Source organism: Phoxinus phoxinus (genome assembly GCF_949152265.1).
Source record: "Phoxinus phoxinus genome assembly, chromosome: 15".
NCBI lineage: Eukaryota > Metazoa > Chordata > Actinopteri > Cypriniformes > Leuciscidae > Phoxinus > Phoxinus phoxinus.
The window spans coordinates 1,388,708-1,409,049 of NC_136890.1; the positions used below are offsets into that span (position 1 = coordinate 1,388,708).

The following is a 20,342-nucleotide window of genomic DNA, read 5'->3' on the forward strand; positions in this document are numbered from 1 at the left end:
GAATCCATTATTGTGTGTATTCGTGGTTCAAGTGCGACAAAAGTCCTCCAGGGGTCCTGGACCCCTCTGATGAACACTCAATTTTTTTATTTTAATAATATTAAAAAATCGGGTCAAAATGACCGAGAGAAGGATGATTAAACAATCAATGTAATTTCTAGAAGCCAAAAAAATTTGAAAAAATAAACTGATTGCAGACATTTTTGGCTCAGATCGGAACGGTCTGATCGTGGGTGGTTTGATATGAAATATTAGGCTACTTGTATTTTAAGTGCAAGAATGATGCAAAAATCAATAGCAGATGTCTTTTAAAAGATGATTAATCCTCCAAAAATGACAATGAAACAGCAAGTGTGGTTAAACAGCATTGATTGCATTACAATGTGTGCAGCTGAGGCAGTCAGTGTGTTCTCCAGTCTCTGCTGAACGCCGAGCACTGAGGCAGAGGAAGAAGCGCGGTCTGGCGGGAACACATGGCAAGACAAACCCATGGGAGTAATGATAAATGCTGAGGTTTGATACGTCTTTGTTAAGGGCAAATATTTGGACGCTGACGTCGCGAAGATGGTGCGTGAAGTTCATGGAAAGCTCGACGGGCTGGTTCTGCTGGCGCTGGCCGGGCTCGGGCTCTTCATGCATGATGAAGTCACGGCTCTGCCTGCCTGGAGATTTGAGGTATGGCATTAGTTTTTCATCAGGACGAATAGTGTTTCAGCATAACTCATTTTTCCCCTTGCATAACTCTAGACGCGCGTCAAAGCGGCGTCACGCGCGTGATGTGATATCCATTGGTAAGTTTGAGTTATACAACTAGAAGTCGTTCGCACAGACTGGACGCGTCCTTGCGTTCATAAAAACGCGACGGAATGGGACAGAACGCAACGCAGGGGATCTGAGACGCGGCGAACTGCTTTGAACTTGACGCGTCGTCTTTAAAACGCAACGCTCGTGACACAAGACGCGACGCAATGACCAACGACGCGTGTCTCGCGCATAAAAACAGCGCAGATGAAAGATTAATATCACTGACTGACTTTTGCAGTCTTCACCATTACATTTCATCTGCATTTTCATTCTTATGTGTGTGTGTTTTTTTTTTATTTTTTGTTTTTTTTTATGTGTTTAATTCTACATTTAATTTATTTTTTGTTCACTTTTGCTTTTACGCTATGGATTTTTGGAGGATGCACCTTTGGCATTTACACAATTTTTTTATTATAATAAATTTGTGGGGTTTTTAGGTTTGTACTTTGAAGGATCTATGTCAGTGTATTCTTAAAAAACAACACAAAAAAACAACAACACACTTCGGTAACACTTTATTTTACAGTGTCCTTGTTACATATATGTTACATGTTATTACCATAGTAATAACAGTAAATTATGCAGAACTACATGCAACTAACCCCAATCCCAATCCTACCCTTACCCTATAAGTACATGTAGTTTATTAATATTACTCAGTACTTAAATATATAATTACACTGTAACAATGACACCTTAAAATAAAGTGTAACCTACACTTTTAGCATATTTAAAATCTACAGTTGTTCTCTATTTTCTTTCAAGATATATAATAATCAGCATGAAAGGGAAGTTTTACGCTAGTCTTTTCTGCCCAAGTGAAGCGCTTCAGGAACAAGAACACGTGGGCGGGGCTTGATTGTGTCAGTGGGGAATTGATTGGATGGTTGTGGTTTGCTATTGGCTGATCTCATGTGAGTGACAGGTTGCCCCGCCCACATCATCAGAGAAGAGATGCTGGAAAGAAGGGGAAGTTATTCTTCACAATGACAGGTTTCTTAGGCACATGTAGCTCTGGAAATATGGCCACTCTGTAAACATTTCTGCTGAGCCGTGAATGCCTTGAGAGTAATTAGACTAAACATTTTCCAAAATGTTTAGACCTTGTAATGCTTGATTAAAATGTCCCTGGATCTTCCAGTGAAGCGTCAGTCTTCTCTCCGGTGACTTATGCAGGATTCTCCAATCAGTCAGTGCTCCTAAGCTCCGCCCCTCAAGCGCACGCTCATTTGCATTATCGTTTGAGTGCCACACCCTTCATCTCAACATCCAATCAACAACTGATGCACAGAACCAAGCCCCGCCCTGCATTTTCCAAGTTTCACTTGGATGTATATTACAATGTTTACATGTCATCCCGACTTTAAAGTGTAATTTTAGTTATTTACTACAAATATTAAAAGACAGGGCAGAAACCTATGGAAGCTTGTTTCCGCCACAGAATAAAACATAAAAAAAAAAATTGCAATTTACATAAAGTCAAAATTGCGTGAAATAAAGTCTCAATTGCGTGTTATAAAGTCAGAATTCTGACTTTTTCTCTCGCAATTGCGACTTTATATTGAGACTTTATATCATGCAATTGGGACTTTATATTACACAATTACGACTTTATATCACACAATTGGGACTTTATATTACGCAATTACGACTTTATATCACGCAATTGTGACTATATCACGCAATTGTGACTTTATATCATGCAATTGTGACTATATCACGCAATTGTGACTTTATATCACGCAATTGTGACTTTATATCACGCAATTCTGACTTTATATCACGCAATTCTGACTTTATATCACGCAATTGTGACTTTATATCACGCAATTGTGACTTTATATCACGCAATTCTGACTTTATATCACGCAATTGTGACTTTATATCACGCAATTCTGACTTTATATCACGCAATTGTGACTTTATATCACGCAATTGTGACTTTATATCACGCAATTCTGACTTTATATCACGCAATTGTGACTTTATATCAAGCAATTGTGACTTTATATCACGCAATTGTGACTTTATATCACGCAATTCTGACTTTATATCACGCAATTCTGACTTTATATCACGCAATTCTGACTTTATATCACGCAATTGTGACTATATCACGCAATTGTGACTTTATATCACGCAATTGTGACTTTATATCAAGCAATTGTGACTTTATATCACGCAATTGTGACTTTACATCACGCAATTGTGACTTTACATCACGCAATTGTGACTTTATATCGAACAATTGTGACTTTATATCACTTAATTCTGACTTTATATCACTTAATTCTGACTTTATATCACGCAATTCTGACTTTATATCACGCAATTCTGACTTTATATCACGCAATTGTGACTTTATATCGCACAATTCTGACTTTATATCACTTAATTCTGACTTTATATCACGCAATTCTGACTTTATATCACGTAATTGTGACTTTATATCACGCAATTGTGACTTTATATCACGCAATTCTGACTTTATATCACGCAATTGTGACTTTATATCACGCAATTGTGACTTTATATCGCGCAATTGTGACTTTACATCACGCAATTGTGACTTTATATCACGCAATTGTGACTTTATATCACGCAATTGTGACTTTATATCGCACAATTGTGACTTTATATCACGCAATTGTGACTTTATATCATGCAATTGTCTTTATATCACGCAATTCTGACTTTATATCACGCAATTCTGACTTTATATCACGCAATTGTGACTTTATATCGCGCAATTGTGACTTTATATTGCACAATTGTGACTTTATATCATGCAATTCTGACTTTATATCACGCAATTCTGACTTTATATCACGCAATTCTGACTTTATATCGCACAATTCTGACTTTATATCACTTAATTCTGACTTTATATCACGCAATTCTGACTTTATATCACGCAATTGTGACTTTATATCACGCAATTCTGACTTTATATCACGCAATTCTGACTTTATATCACGCAATTGTGACTTTATATCACGCAATTCTGACTTTATATCACGCAATTGTGACTTTATATCAAGCAATTGTGACTTTATATCACGCAATTGTGACTTTATATCACGCAATTCTGACTTTATATCACGCAATTCTGACTTTATATCACGCAATTCTGACTTTATATCACGCAATTGTGACTATATCACGCAATTGTGACTTTATATCACGCAATTGTGACTTTACATCACGCAATTGTGACTTTACATCACGCAATTGTGACTTTATATCGAACAATTGTGACTTTATATCACTTAATTCTGACTTTATATCACTTAATTCTGACTTTATATCACGCAATTCTGACTTTACATCACGCAATTGTGACTTTATATCACGCAATTGTGACTTTATATCACGCAATTCTGACTTTATATCACGCAATTGTGACTTTATATCAAGCAATTGTGACTTTATATCACGCAATTGTGACTTTATATCACGCAATTCTGACTTTATATCACGCAATTCTGACTTTATATCACGCAATTCTGACTTTATATCACGCAATTGTGACTATATCACGCAATTGTGACTTTATATCACGCAATTGTGACTTTATATCAAGCAATTGTGACTTTATATCACGCAATTGTGACTTTACATCACGCAATTGTGACTTTACATCACGCAATTGTGACTTTATATCGAACAATTGTGACTTTATATCACTTAATTCTGACTTTATATCACTTAATTCTGACTTTATATCACGCAATTCTGACTTTATATCACGCAATTCTGACTTTATATCACGCAATTGTGACTTTATATCGCACAATTCTGACTTTATATCACTTAATTCTGACTTTATATCACGCAATTCTGACTTTATATCACGTAATTGTGACTTTATATCACGCAATTGTGACTTTATATCACGCAGTTCTGACTTTATATCACGCAATTGTGACTTTATATCACGCAATTGTGACTTTATATCGCGCAATTGTGACTTTACATCACGCAATTGTGACTTTATATCACGCAATTGTGACTTTATATCACGCAATTGTGACTTTATATCGCACAATTGTGACTTTATATCACGCAATTGTGACTTTATATCATGCAATTGTCTTTATATCACGCAATTCTGACTATATCACGCAATTCTGACTTTATATCACGCAATTGTGACTTTATATCGCGCAATTGTGACTTTATATTGCACAATTGTGACTTTATATCATGCAATTCTGACTTTATATCACGCAATTCTGACTTTATATCACGCAATTCTGACTTTATATCGCACAATTCTGACTTTATATCACTTAATTCTGACTTTATATCACGCAATTCTGACTTTATATCACGCAATTGTGACTTTATATCACGCAATTGTGACTTTATATCACGCAATTGTGACTTTATATCACGCAATTGTGACTTTATATCACGCAATTGTGACTTTATATCGCGCAATTGTGACTTTACATCACGCAATTGTGACTTTATATCACGCAATTGTGACTTTATATCACGCAATTGTGACTTTATATCGCACAATTGTGACTTTATATCGCACAATTGTGACTTTATATCACGCAATTGTGACTTTATATCACGCAATTGTGACTTTATATCGCACAATTGTGACTTTATATCACGCAATTGTGACTTTATATCACGCAATTGTGACTTTATATCGCACAATTGTGACTTTATATCACGCAATTGTGACTTTATATCGCACAATTGTGACTTTATATCACGCAATTGTGACTTTATATCATGCAATTGTCTTTATATCACGCAATTCTGACTTTATATCACGCAATTCTGACTTTATATCACGCAATTGTGACTTTATATCGCACAATTGTGACTTTATATCACGCAATTCTGACTTTATATTGCACAATTGTGACTTTATATCACGCAATTCTGACTTTATATCATGCAATTCTGACTTTATATCACGCAATTCTGACTTTACATCACGCAATTGTGACCTAATATCGCGCAATTCTGACTTTATATCACGCAATTGTGAGATAAAAAGTCGCAATTACCTTTTTTTATTTTTGACTCTGTTGCGGAAGCCTTCCCGAAGCCTGACTTCAGTAGATCTAAATATATCTCAGACATGATGCGAGAACAATCCCTTATAGATGCCACTGACCTCATGCAGTCTTGGCACTTCTCAAACGGTTGTGCAATATTGATTGTAGAAGGAAGGTATGCTTGCAGTCACATAATCTATCTTTCTTCCGTCCTGAAATAATATTTGTATTGGCAAGGGAATCATGAATTAGCTTCTGTCAGGACGGTTTGCTCACCTGTGTGTTATTGACCCCTCGACTGTCTCTGGGATTTTAACCCTCGCATTTCTTGTTGTCCAAGGATTTACATCCGGACTGGTTTATGGAAGTGTAAACTGGGACTTGTGTGTTTGTGTAGCTTTTGGATTAGTTCAGAAACGTTGTCTGAGTAGCAACGAAACAAGACGAGGATGAAAAATCCAGAATAAACCAGCATGAATTCCATATTTCTGAACAGTATAATATACTATACAACTACAATCATATCCAGTCCCTGTCGTCAGACGCAGGATAGATCTCCCCGTGGACGGAAAGGCCTGTCGCTCTACGGCTTGGGGAATAGTTTGGCTGCTTTCCTCTTCATATTTCTGCTACTCTCGAAGAATCATAGCCTTGTTTTCTTTGTAGCTCCGCACCGCATAGCAATACATGACAAGACACTGTGACCTACATTTCAGAATCTGCAGCTCATTCCCAGATACACAGCTCACTACAATCCGGGTTCAAGGGGCTGTTAACGGGATCCCGACAGGACAACAGAAGCCTGATGTAATACACGAGAGAGAGAGAGAGAGAGAGAGAGAGAGAGAGAGAGAGAGAGAGAGAGAGAGAGAGAGAGAGAGAGAGAGAGAGAGAGAGAGAGAGAGAGAGAGAGAGAGAGAGAGAGAGAGAGAGAGAGAGAGAGAGAGAGAGAGAGACATCCCTGCAGACAGACTCGGCCTACGGCGCTTTATAGTCCCAGTTACGCCTCTCTCTGAAGCCCAATGTGATCGCTCAGAGCATTCTCACATGACATGCTCCTTTCATGACAACAACAACTAGTTTCTTCAAAGCTATCTTTGTAGACAGCGAATGATCAAACACTTTCTAAAACTGATTCATACAACTCGGTAGAGAACCAACTCCTACTCTTATTGCCTCCGATAGACTTCTTAAAGGTCCTGATAAACTTGAAGCGAAATCGAAGAACGAACTGGTGTGGCGTCATTACCAACAAAATCAGGCCAAGATCATTTTCGGGACTTTCTGGAAAAGTTCACTCTGGCTGGTAAACACCTTCAAACTGTAATTTGTCCTTGTGGTAATGATGTAGTGTATGTGTCTATGTGGAGTTATTAATCTGCTTTAACACACACCATGTGTAAGTTCATAATTCGACAGCATTGCTGAGTATTTTCTGCTTAAAACTGCAGTGAACCAAAGACAGTCTCAAACACACGGTTTGAAATCGCTGGTGTTTCTGACGTCACACACTACCTTGACCAATCAGATCAACGTGTGATCGTCCACCAGTGGATCTCTGAGTGAGTGAGTGAGTGAGTGAGTGAGTGAGTGAGTGAGTGAGTGAGTGAGTGGGTGGAGGCGGGGCTCATTTGCATATTCATAGAGTCATGCATACTAAATGAGGTGTCGAGTTACATTCAAGATATTTTAAGTAGAGGTCGACCGATTCATCGGTTTTGCCGATTAATCGGCACCGATTGTTGACTGGTGGAACTATCGTTATCGGCAAAAATATATACCGATAGTTTTTCCTGGTTGCGTCCATTGCTGGAGCGGCTGAGAAGCGCACGCTGTCATTCAGTACACAGTGTAAGAGCTGAGAAGGGTCTGCTGGCACGATGCAGTACAAGAGCGGCCTCTAGAGGTGTAATAAAAACTTGTGCCTCGTGTTGTTTATTTCGACACGTGATGCTGCGTGCTGCGCGGAGAGCACATGCTGCGTGGAGAGCGCTGACATCAGATGCGCGTTTAAAGCACCGACAGCTCAAATGTATGTAGCCTATACAGTACATTTTGTCATATCATTATAAAGTGATTAATTTGTTGACTAAATGCTGCATTAGTAGAGACAGTAGGCGTTTGTTTGCCTTCGAGGCTGAGAGGACGCTAACATTAGTAGTACCTCAAGCGGTTAAAACACTGACAAACATAAACGTAAGTCCGACCCGAATGTTTAATGTCACAATTGTTACCTCTATTTGCATTAGTTCATATCCAGCTGGTCACTTTTATGCATTACATATGCAGATAAGTTGCATATTTAAAGCTAGAGACGTAAGCAAAATGATATGTTCATACAGCCGACAGAAACATAAACGAATCAGAAAAGCATTCGATTTCGGTAATTTATTTTTTTCATCTTCACTTTAATACAAATTTAGTTACTTTTTAATTAATTAAGTTGGCTTGAAAAGAACAGTTAAATAGTTACATTTTGAATGTAACTGGTTTTATTTGTTATTTAGAGTATTACTTTTTGTTTCAGTTTGAATGAATGTCTTTTATTGACTTAAATATTTATTCACATTTATATATTTATTTCATTTAGCATGTTTTCATGGTTCAATACAGTTTTTTTATTTTTATAATAAAGTTCAGCACTGTTTTACTTGGAGTGTTATGTTTGTTTTTATCCAGTATCAATTTTAAAAACTATCGGTTCATTAATCGGTTATCGGCAAGTATGGCCCAACCTAGCTATCGTTATCGGTAAAATCCACTATCGGTCGACCTCTAATTTTAAGGTATGAAGGAAAAAACTTTTAAATATGTAATTTTGGTGATCAAAGATGAGTTTTAAGGGATAAAATGATCAACTACAGGGGGACTTTAAAGGCCCTGATAAACTTAAAGCGAAATAGAAGAATGCACTGGTGTGACGTAGGGGTGGAACGGTACACAGAATTCACGGTTCGGTTCATACCTCGGTTCAGACATCACGGTTTGGTACAAATTCGGTACAATGGAGGGAAAAGAAAAACAAAAATGCAGAAGGCAATTTTTTTTTTATTGTGCATGTCTCAGTCAGTACCACATATACAGCCTCTCCCCTGAGCAGCTGCACAGCCGGCCCTGAAGTGTGTAAAGATGTAAACAGTAAACAATAAGTTTCACAAAATATGTTGTGTTCGGGCTGGCACCCAGGCTAGGTTATAATCACTAATAAAGTTTATTTTGAGAGTATCGGGAGATGAACTGTCATTCGCAGCTTTTCGCGGGAGTGGGCGGAGCTAAAGAGCTCGTCGTGACTCTGATTGGTGGAATTTTCTGTACAGCATCATGGGAAATGTAGTTTTTCCACCACAAATTCCACTTAAATCAACTTAAAACTTAAAATATGTTGGAATAATGCAGAAGCTAATCTGATTGGTTAACAAGCTCGTAGCTCACAGGGCCGACTTCCTTACAAAATCAAGAAAATATGAGTTTTTACGACTGATTGTGATTTCTGTGCTCCAGTTTGGTCCAATTGCAAAAGAAAATATCAACAACAGTGTTTCAATGCACCCACTGGAACAGAGATACACCAGAAGAGTCGCACTAACTCTAGACAGACCCTTCTGCAGTCTCGAGCTGCTTTACATCGCCAGGTCGAGCGCAGCTGAAGACAGTTAGTGTTGTTAAACCGGACGCCAAGCTGATCGCCCCACAACACTGCCATTCGGGAGTTGCTCTCTGTCAACTTGTGATGGGTCCAAAATACCTTTTTCCATTTGAAATTATTTTCCACTGGACAAAAATGTCGTGATTGCCAAGAGTGCGGCTCAGAAACCCGTGTCATGTGATATAAAGTCAGTCTGAATCCGTTCAGGAATGTCCCTGTCGGACCAAAATAGTCTCCATCTCCACTAGTGTTGACTTTATCAGCGGTTCAAGTGGAGTCTGCAAGCCTTGTTAAAACACACACACACAACCAACATATGAGCATTCCCCAGGAGATGAAGATGAGCAGAGGACATTACAGCCCGTAGGAGATCATGCAGATCGTGTGTGCGTGTGCGTGTGTGCGTGTGTGTGTGCGTGTGCTTGTGCGTGTGAATGTAGGAGATCATGCAGATCGTGTGTGCGTGTGTGTGTGTGTGCGCGTGTGTGTGTGTGTGTGTGTGTGTGTGTGTGTGTGTGTGTGTGTGTGTGTGTGTGTGTGTGTGTGAGTGTGTGTGTGTGTGTGAATGTAGGAGATCATGCAGATCGTGTGTGTGTGTGTGTGTGTGTGTGTGTGTGTGTGTGTGTGTGTGTGTGAGTGTGTGTGAATGTAGGAGATCATGCAGATCGTGTGTGTGTGTGTGTGTGTGTGTGTGTGTGTGTGTGTGTGTGTGTGTGTGTTTGTGTGTGTGTGTGTGTGAATGTAGGAGATCATGCAGATCGTGTGTGTGTGTGTGTGTGTGTGTGTGTGTGAGAGAGAGTGTGTGTGTGTGAATGTAGGAGATCATGCAGAACGTGTGTGTGTGTGTGTGTGTGTGTGTGTGTGTGTGTGTGTGTGTGTGAGTGTGTGTGAATGTAGGAGATCATGCAGATTGTGTGTGTGTGTGTGTGTGTGTGTGTGTGAATGTAGGAGATCATGCAGATCGTGTGTGTGTGTGTGTGTGTGTGTGTGTGTGTGTGTGTGTGTGTGTGTGTGTGTGTGAATGTAGGAGATCATGCAGATCGTGTGTGTGTGTGTGTGTGTGTGTGTGTGTGTGTGTGTGTGTGTGTGTGTGTGTGTGTGTGTGTGTGTGTGTGTGTGAGTGTGAGTGTGTGTGTGTGTGTTGGACAGCGTTATGAAACCCAGAGCACGCTCAACATTAACTTCAGAGTTCAAACTCAGGCCAAATACCTTCTGGAATTACAATATGAAAATCAGGCTGTTTTTATGGCTAGTCAGATTCATGTTTTAATTTTTCTTCATTTAGACTTTTTCAATTCATTACAGTGCACATTCTTATGAAATCAAAACAATTTTTTGTGGCTATAAGCGTTGATGCCTTCTATATAATTGACAATCTTTTAGCGCACACACACTTAGAGTCTCGTTTTCCTGCCAAACTGACTCAAATTATTGATCTTGCATGCATGGGTTTACGCATATTTTTGTCCAATAGAATTATAAATGCTATCTGTCACCAGGTAGTATTTGGTCGAGTTGGCACTATTTTCATCATGCAAAGAAAGTTGCTGTAATTCAATCACTGCTGATTTGAAATATATTCATGAAAGTGTCTTTTAATTGTGGTTTTGATAAAGGGCGCTGTGATAAGCCCCGCCCCCTACTTCCTGTGAAGGACATCGACACAGGAAACACTTTCATGGGGTCTTTAAAGTTACATTAATGACTTTTTGTTGTTGATGATAGGATGATGTTGTCTGCAAGTCGCCTACTTGTTGATATTTTGAGATAATAAACTCCCAGAATAAATGCTGTACAACTGTAGCTCAAATCTGAATCCAAAAGTTATTTACACATCAGTTGTAGTTATAGAACATGTAGTGATGATACGATCTTTTACTCTCTCTCTTTTACATTTGCTGAATCTTTCTTGAGTACACATTCAATTACTGTAGTAACGCTATCAAAACTGTAGTAATGCTATAATTTTACTTTTATACCATATATATATATATATTCCCTACCATCAAGTGTTCACAGCTCTGCTTCTGATTTTAATAATTGTTTTTTTTTAAATACACTGGATGTCAAGTTATTGACATTTTGTTAAGATTTCGAATGCTTCTGAAAGAGTCTCTTCTGCTCACCAAGGCTTCATTTATTTGCTCAAAAATACAGTAGAATTGTGAAATATTATTTCAAATTAGTGTAATAATTTACTGGATGGTGAAAATTCAGCTTTGATCACAGGAATAAATTACACTTTACTATATATTCACATAGAAAACAGATGATTTACATTACAATAATATTTCACAATATTACTGATTTTTGTGTATTTTTAATCAAATAAATGCAACTGATTTACATTTTAATCACATTTACTGTATTTTTCTTGAAATAAAAACAGCGTTGCTGAGACATATTTCAGAAACATTAAAAAGTTATTCCACACTTTTGACCGCCAGTGTAGATAAATTAATGACTAAATGAAAAAGCTCATTTTGTTGTGTTTATGTGATTAAACCAAATGATCTCAGTACATATTACAACAATCTTGTACATATCTAATATAAGCTCAATAGCAGATCAGATCAGCTTGGGGTTTTAAATTAAGAATTGTTAATATTTTCCACTTGTGAAAACTTTAGGTTACACTAAAAAATGTGTAATACTGTAATTTGTTGAGCAGTATCACACCAATGTTGTGCATGCATTGCATAAAATAATTGGCTTACATCAGATAAAAAGAGAAATCTGACTTAACTGAACCGAACTTTCCTCTTACTTCACTCCCGACTAATCAATACAAGATGTGTGTCTGGCTTAACAAAGCATTTATTAGAGCAAATCACCTCACGAGTGGAGTTATCACTCTTCCAGGAGAACACGTGGCACACAGAGCTTCATGGAAAATCCTGCTCACAGATCAATCTCATCTAATCTGAGATTTCTTTGTCCAAGGAAGAAGCTCTCATGTCTGGTGTTTTAATCATTGGGATTCATAAAGACGCCCGCTCCCATGTGCTTCACCTTTCCAGAAACAAGCGCTACACGCTCACTCCGGAGAAACTAAAGTGGGACAAGTTCAAGCTGACCTACAAGTAAGACTCTTCTTCTGTTTCTATATGTTTGTACGACATCACAGATCTCTCTTAGAAACACTTTAAAGCGGTGGTATAATGCCCTTTTCATGAGATGTAAAGTAAGTCTCTGATGTCCCCAGAGTGTGTGTGTGAAGTTTTAGCTCAAAATACCCCACAGATATTTTTTAAATCATGTTAAAATTGTCAAACACACCGTTTTGTGTCTGTCCCTTTAAATGCAAATGGACTGGAGCTCCCGGCACAGGGGGCGGAGCTTCAAGAGCTCATGTCCTTTTACCTCACACACACACACACACACGCACTGAACATTTCAAAAACGTTTAGCCTTTTATGTTCATACCGGAGTCAGAAAGATGGAGAGACTCGAGAAGAAGTGACGACATGTAGAAGCAACAGGACATTTCTGAATGGTTAGTTGATGAATTTATGTAGTTTATGTGTAGTTATCTTCTAGTCACTGATTAGCATATTCTGTCTTGATAATCTATAAATCGTGTTCCGGGGGCGGGGTTTATGTAAATTCTAGGGTTGGTGATGTCACTAACTCGGAAGGAATGTCGTGTAGTTTCTACGAGCCGTTTTTTGTAGTCCTTTTCTTTAAAAGCAAATATCTCCCTTTGCTTTGAACTTTGAGTGTTGTAACTTTGCAGATGTTGTTTATGATCAAACACAACATTACACACTAACTAAAGAAAAGTGAAATCATAATCAATTATCCTTTTAAACCTTGCATGGCGGCTGCTTCTTTATATTTCATAACCAATTTAAATTTTTACAATGTTTTCCCAAGTCCAGAAAAGCATTAGGTTTGCAACTACATATGAATCTCATCAGAGTATTAGTAGACTGATAAATTAGGGTAAGATTTAGTAGAGTTAGTTGACATGTACAGTGGGGAGAACAAGTATTTGATGCACTGCTGATTTTGCAGGTTTTCCCACTTACAAAGCATGTAGAGGTCTGTAATGTTTATCATAGGTACTCTTCAACTGTGAGAGACGGAATCTAAAACAAAAATCCAGAAAATCACAGTGTATGATTTTTAAATAATTAATTAGCATTTTTTTGCATCAATTTGCATGACATAAGTATCTGATCACCTACCAACCAGTAAGAATCCGGCTCTCACAGACCTGTTAGTTTTTCTTTAAGAAGCCCTCCTGTTCTCCACTCATTACCTGTATAAAAGACACCTGTCCACACACTCGATCATACAGACACCTGTCCACACACTCGATCATACAGACACCTGTCCACACACTCAATCAAACAGACACGTGTCCACACACTCAATCAAACAGACACCTGTCCACACACTCGATCAAACAGAAACCTGTCCACACACTCGATCAAACAGACACCTGTCCACACACTCGATCAAACAGACACCTGTCCACACACTCGATCAAACAGACACCTGTCCACACACTCGATCAAACAGACACCTGTCCACACACTCGATCAAACAGACACCTCTTCACACACTCAATCAAACAGACACCTGTCCACACACTCAATCAAACAGACACCTGTCCACACACTCAATCAAACAGACACCTGTCCACACACTCAATCAAACAGACACCTGTCCACACACTCGATCAAACAGACACCTGTCCACACACTCAATCAAACAGACACCTGTCCACACACTCAATCAAACAGACACCTGTCCACACACTCAATCAAACAGACACCTGTCCACACACTCAATCAAACAGACACCTGTCCACACACTCAATCAAACAGACACCTGTCCACACACTCAATCAAACAGACCCCTGTCCACACACTCAATCAAACAGACACCTGTCCACACACACAATCAAACAGACACCTGTCCACACACTCAATCAAACAGACACCTGTCCACACACTCAATCAAACAGACACCTGTCCACACACTCAATCAAACAGACACCTGTCCACACACTCAATCAAACAGACTCCTGTCCACACACTCAATCAAACAGACACCTGTCCACACACTCAATCAAACAGACTCCTGTCCACACACTCGATCAAACAGACACCTGTCCACACACTCAATCAAACAGACTCCTGTCCACACACTCGATCAAACAGACACCTGTCCACACACTCAATCAAACAGACACCTGTACACACACTCGATCAAACAGACACCTGTCCACACACTCAATCAAACAGACCCCTGTCCACACACTCAATCAAACAGACACCTGTCCACACACTCAATCAAACAGACACCTGTCCACACACTCGATCAAACAGACACCTGTCCACACACTCGATCAAACAGACACCTGTCCACACACTCAATCAAACAGACACCTGTCCACACACTCAATCAAACAGACACCTGTCCACACACTCAATCAAACAGACACCTGTCCACACACTCAATCAAACAGACACCTGTCCACACACTCAATCAAACAGACACCTGTCCACACACTCAATCAAACAGACACCTGTCCACACACTCAATCAAACAGACACCTGTCCACACACTCAATCAAACAGACCCCTGTCCACACACTCAATCAAACAGACACCTGTCCACACACTCAATCAAACAGACACCTGTCCACACACTCAATCAAACAGACACCTGTCCACACACTCAATCAAACAGACACCTGTCCACACACTCGATCAAACAGACCCCTGTCCACACACTCGATCAAACAGACACCTGTCCACACACTCGATCAAACAGACACCTGTCCACACACTCGATCAAACAGACACCTGTCCACACACTCGATCAAACAGACACCTGTCCACACACTCAATCAAACAGACACCTGTCCACACACTCGATCAAACAGACACCTGTCCACACACTTAATCAAACAGACACCTCTTCACACACTCGATCAAACAGACACCTGTCCACACACTTAATCAAACAGACACCTGTCCACACACTCGATCAAACAGACACCTGTCCACACACTCAATCAAACAGACACCTGTCCACACACTCAATCAAACAGACACCTGTCCACACACTCGATCAAACAGACACCTGTCCACACACTCGATCAAACAGACACCTGTCCACACACTCGATCAAACAGACACCTGTCCACACACTCAATCAAACAGACACCTGTCCACACACTCAATCAAACAGACACCTGTCCACACACTCAATCAAACAGACACCTGTCCACACACTCGATCAAACAGACACCTGTCCACACACTCGATCAAACAGACACCTGTCCACACACTCGATCAAACAGACACCTGTCCACACACTCGATCAAACAGACACCTGTCCACACACTCAATCAAACAGACACCTGTCCACACACTCAATCAAACAGACACCTGTCCACACACTCAATCAAACAGACACCTCTTCACACACTCAATCAAACAGACACCTGTCCACACACTCAATCAAACAGACACCTGTCCACACACTCGATCAAACAGACACCTGTCCACACACTCAAACAAACAGACACCTCTTCACACACTCAATCAAACAGACACCTGTCCACACACTCAATCAAACAGACACCTGTCCACACACTCAATCAAACAGACACCTGTCCACACACTCAATCAAACAGACACCTCTTCACACACTCAATCAAACAGACACCTGTCCACACACTCAATCAAACAGACACCTCTTCACACACTCAATCAAACAGACACCTGTCCACACACTCAATCAAACAGACACCTGTCCACACACTCGATCAAACAGACACCTGTCCACACACTCGATCAAACAGACACCTCTTCACACACTCAATCAAACAGACACCTGTCCACACACTCAATCAAACAGACACCTGTCCACACACTCAATCAAACAGACACCTGTCCACACACTCAATCAAACAGACACCTGTCCACACACTCAATCAAACAGACACCTGTCCACACACTCAATCAAACAGACACCTGTCCACACACTCAATCAAACAGACACCTGTCCACACACTCAATCAAACAGACCCCTGTCCACACACTCAATCAAACAGACCCCTGTCCACACACTCAATCAAACAGACACCTGTCCACACACTCAATCAAACAGACACCTCTTCACACACTCAATCAAACAGACACCTCTTCACACACTCAATCAAACAGACACCTGTCCACACACTCAATCAAACAGACACCTGTCCACACACTCAATCAAACAGACCCCTGTCCACACACTCAATCAAACAGACACCTGTCCACACACTCGATCAAACAGACACCTGTCCACACACTCAATCAAACAGACTCCTGTCCACACACTCAATCAAACAGACACCTGTCCACACACTCAATCAAACAGACACCTGTCCACACACTCAATCAAACAGACACCTGTCCACACACTCAATCAAACAGACACCTGTCCACACACTCGATCAAACAGACACCTGTCCACACACTCAATCAAACAGACTCCTGTCCACACACTCAATCAAACAGACACCTGTCCACACACTCAATCAAACAGACACCTGTCCACACACTCAATCAAACAGACCCCTGTCCACACACTCAATCAAACAGACACCTGTCCACACACTCGATCAAACAGACACCTGTCCACACACTCAATCAAACAGACACCTGTCCACACACTCAATCAAACAGACACCTGTCCACACACTCAATCAAACAGACACCTGTCCACACACTCAATCAAACAGACCCCTGTCCACACACTCAATCAAACAGACACCTGTCCACACACTCAATCAAACAGACCCCTGTCCACACACTCAATCAAACAGACACCTGTCCACACACTCAATCAAACAGACACCTGTCCACACACTCAATCAAACAGACACCTGTCCACACACTCGATCAAACAGACACCTGTCCACACACTCGATCAAACAGACACCTGTCCACACACTCGATCAAACAGACACCTGTCCACACACTCAATCAAACAGACACCTGTCCACACACTCAATCAAACAGACACCTGTCCACACACTCAATCAAACAGACACCTGTCCACACACTCAATCAAACAGACCCCTGTCCACACACTCAATCAAACAGACACCTGTCCACACACTCAATCAAACAGACAGCTGTCCACACACTCGATCAAACAGACACCTGTCCACACACTCGATCAAACAGACACCTGTCCACACACTCAATCAAACAGACACCTGTCCACACACTCAATCAAACAGACACCTGTCCACACACTTAATCAAACAGACCCCTGTCCACACACTCGATCAAACAGACACCTGTCCACACACTCAATCAAACAGACCCCTGTCCACACACTCAATCAAACAAACTCCAATCTCTCCACAATGGCCTAGACCAGAGTGCTGTGTAAGGACATCAGGGATAAACTGTAGACCTGCACAAGGCTGGGATGGGCTACAGGACAATAGGCATCAGCTTGGGGAGAAGGCAACAACTGTTGGCGCAATTATTAGAAAATGGAAGAAGTTCAAGATGAGGTCAATCTCCCTCGGTCTGGGGCACCATGCAAGATCTCACCTCGTGGGGCATCAATGATCATGAGGAAGGAGAGGGGTCAGCCCAAAACTACACGGCAGGACCTGGTCAATGACCTGAAGAGAGCTGGGACCACAGTCTCACAGAAAACCATTAGTAACTCTACGCCGTCATGGATTAAAATCCTGCAGCGCACGCAAGGTCCCCCTGCTCAAGCCAGCGCATGTCCAGGCCCGTCTGAAGTCTGCCAATGACCATCTGGATGATCCAGAGGTGGAGTGGGAGAAGGTCATGTGGTCTGATGAGACAAAAATAGAGCTTTTTGGTCTAAACTCCACTCGCCGTGTTTGGAGGAAGAAGAAGGATGAGTGCAACCCCAAGAACACCATCCCAACCGTGAAGCATGGAGGTGGACACATCATTCTCTGGGGATGCTTCTCTGCAAAGGGGACCGGACGACTGCACCGTAGTGAGGGGAGGATGGATGGGGCCGTATATCGCCAGATCTTGACCAACAACCTCCTTCCCTCAGTAACAGCACTGAAGAGGGGTCGTGGCTGGGTCTTCCAGCAGGACAACGACCCGAAACACACAGCCAAGGCAACTGAGGAGTGGTCCGTAAGAAGCATCTCGAGATCCTGGAGTGGCCTAGCCAGTCTCCAGAGCTGAACCCAATAGAAGATCTTTGGAGGAGCTGAGAGTCCGTATTGCCCAGCGACAGCCCCGAAACCTGGAGGATCTGGAGAAGGTGTGTATGGAGGAGTGGGCCAGAATCCCCAGTGTGTGAAAACCTGGTCCAGAACTGCAGGAACCGTATGATCTCTGTAACTGCAAACAAAGGTTTCTGTACCAAATATTAAGTTCTGCTTTTCTGATGTATCAAATACTTATGTCATGCAAAAAAATGCAAATTAATTACTTAAAAATCATACAATGCGATTTTCTGGATTTTTGTTTTAGATTCTGTCTCTCACAGTTGAAGAGAACATTTACAATTACAGACTTCTACATGCTTTATAAGTGGGAAAATCTGCTAAATCGGCAGTGTATCAAATACTTGTTCTCCCCACTGTAGTTGCAAAGTTACTTATAGTCAGTAGAATGTCTAAAGTGGACTATAGAAAAAAAACATAACCCAAATCTTTTGTGATCCATGTAGAAAGAAATTCATACAATTTTGCAACAACCTGAGGATTGGCCAAATTTTTTGGGGGTATTTTTATTATCAGGGAATAAATGGATAAACACATTCTTAGACATTCTATTGGCTATGAGTAAATACATGTAAACGTATTCTACTTACCCGAACTCTAACACCTAAAACTAACCTAAGTAACAAAGTTACCTATAGTCAGTAGAATGTCCAAAGTGGACTATAGAAATAAAGTGTAACCAATAGATGTATATTTTTGTTAACTTTGCTTTGCGTATCAATGTTGTGTTTGTGCATCACTGTTGTGTTTGTGCATCACTGTTGTGTTTGTGCATCACTGTTGTGTTTGTGCATCACTGTTGTGTTTGTGCATCACTGTTGTGTTTGTGCATCACTGTTGTGTTTGTGCATCACTGTTGTGTTTGTGCATCACTGTTGTGTTTGTGCATCACTGTTGTGTTTGCGCATCACTGTTGTGTTTGTGCATCACTGTTGTGTTTGTGCATCACTGTTGTGTTTGTGCATCACTGTTGTGTTTGCGCATCACTGTTGTGTTTGCGCATCACTGTTGTGTTTGTGCATCACTGTTGTGTTTGTGCATCACTGTTGTGTTTGTGCATCACTGTTGTGTTTGCGTATCACTGTTGTGTTTGTGCATCACTGTTGTGTTTGTGCATCACTGTTGTGTTTGTGCATCACTGTTGTGTTTGTGCATCACTGTTGTGTTTGTGCATCACTGTTGTGTTTGTGCATCACTGTTGTGTTTGTGCATCACTGTTGTGTTTGTGCATCACTGTTGTGTTTGTGCATCACTGTTGTGTTTGTGCATCACTGTTGTGTTTGTGCATCACTGTTGTGTTTGTGCATCACTGTTGTGTTTGCGCATCACTGTTGTGTTTGCGTATCACTGTTGTGTTTGCGTATCACTGTTGTGTTTGCGTATCACTGTTGTGTTTGTGCATCACTGTTGTGTTTGCGTATCACTGTTGTGTTTGTGCATCACTGTTGTGTTTGTGCATCACTGTTGTGTTTGTGCATCACTGTTGTGTTTGTGCATCACTGTTGTGTTTGTGCATCACTGTTGTGTTTGCGTATCACTGTTGTGTTTGTGCATCACTGTTGTGTTTGTGCATCACTGTTGTGTTTGTGCATCACTGTTGTGTTTGTGCATCACTGTTGTGTTT

General features: G+C 40.6%; 1 protein-coding gene across 2 annotated transcripts in view; it reads left to right on the forward strand.

Moving 5' to 3' along the window:
- The first annotated feature begins 391 nt into the window (after positions 1-391).
- Positions 392-20,342, forward strand: part of mmp23ba (matrix metallopeptidase 23ba) — a 30,361-nt gene continuing 10,410 nt past the window's right edge. The window contains exons 1-2 of one of the 2 annotated variants that reach the window (XM_079637807.1): positions 392-675; positions 12,418-12,557. In XM_079637807.1, coding sequence (XP_079493933.1) covers positions 565-675; positions 12,418-12,557 — 251 coding nt within the window. In that variant the 5' untranslated portion in view covers positions 392-564. The remainder of the gene's footprint in view (positions 676-12,417; positions 12,558-20,342) is intronic. The other variant, XM_079637808.1, reaches the window with a different exon arrangement.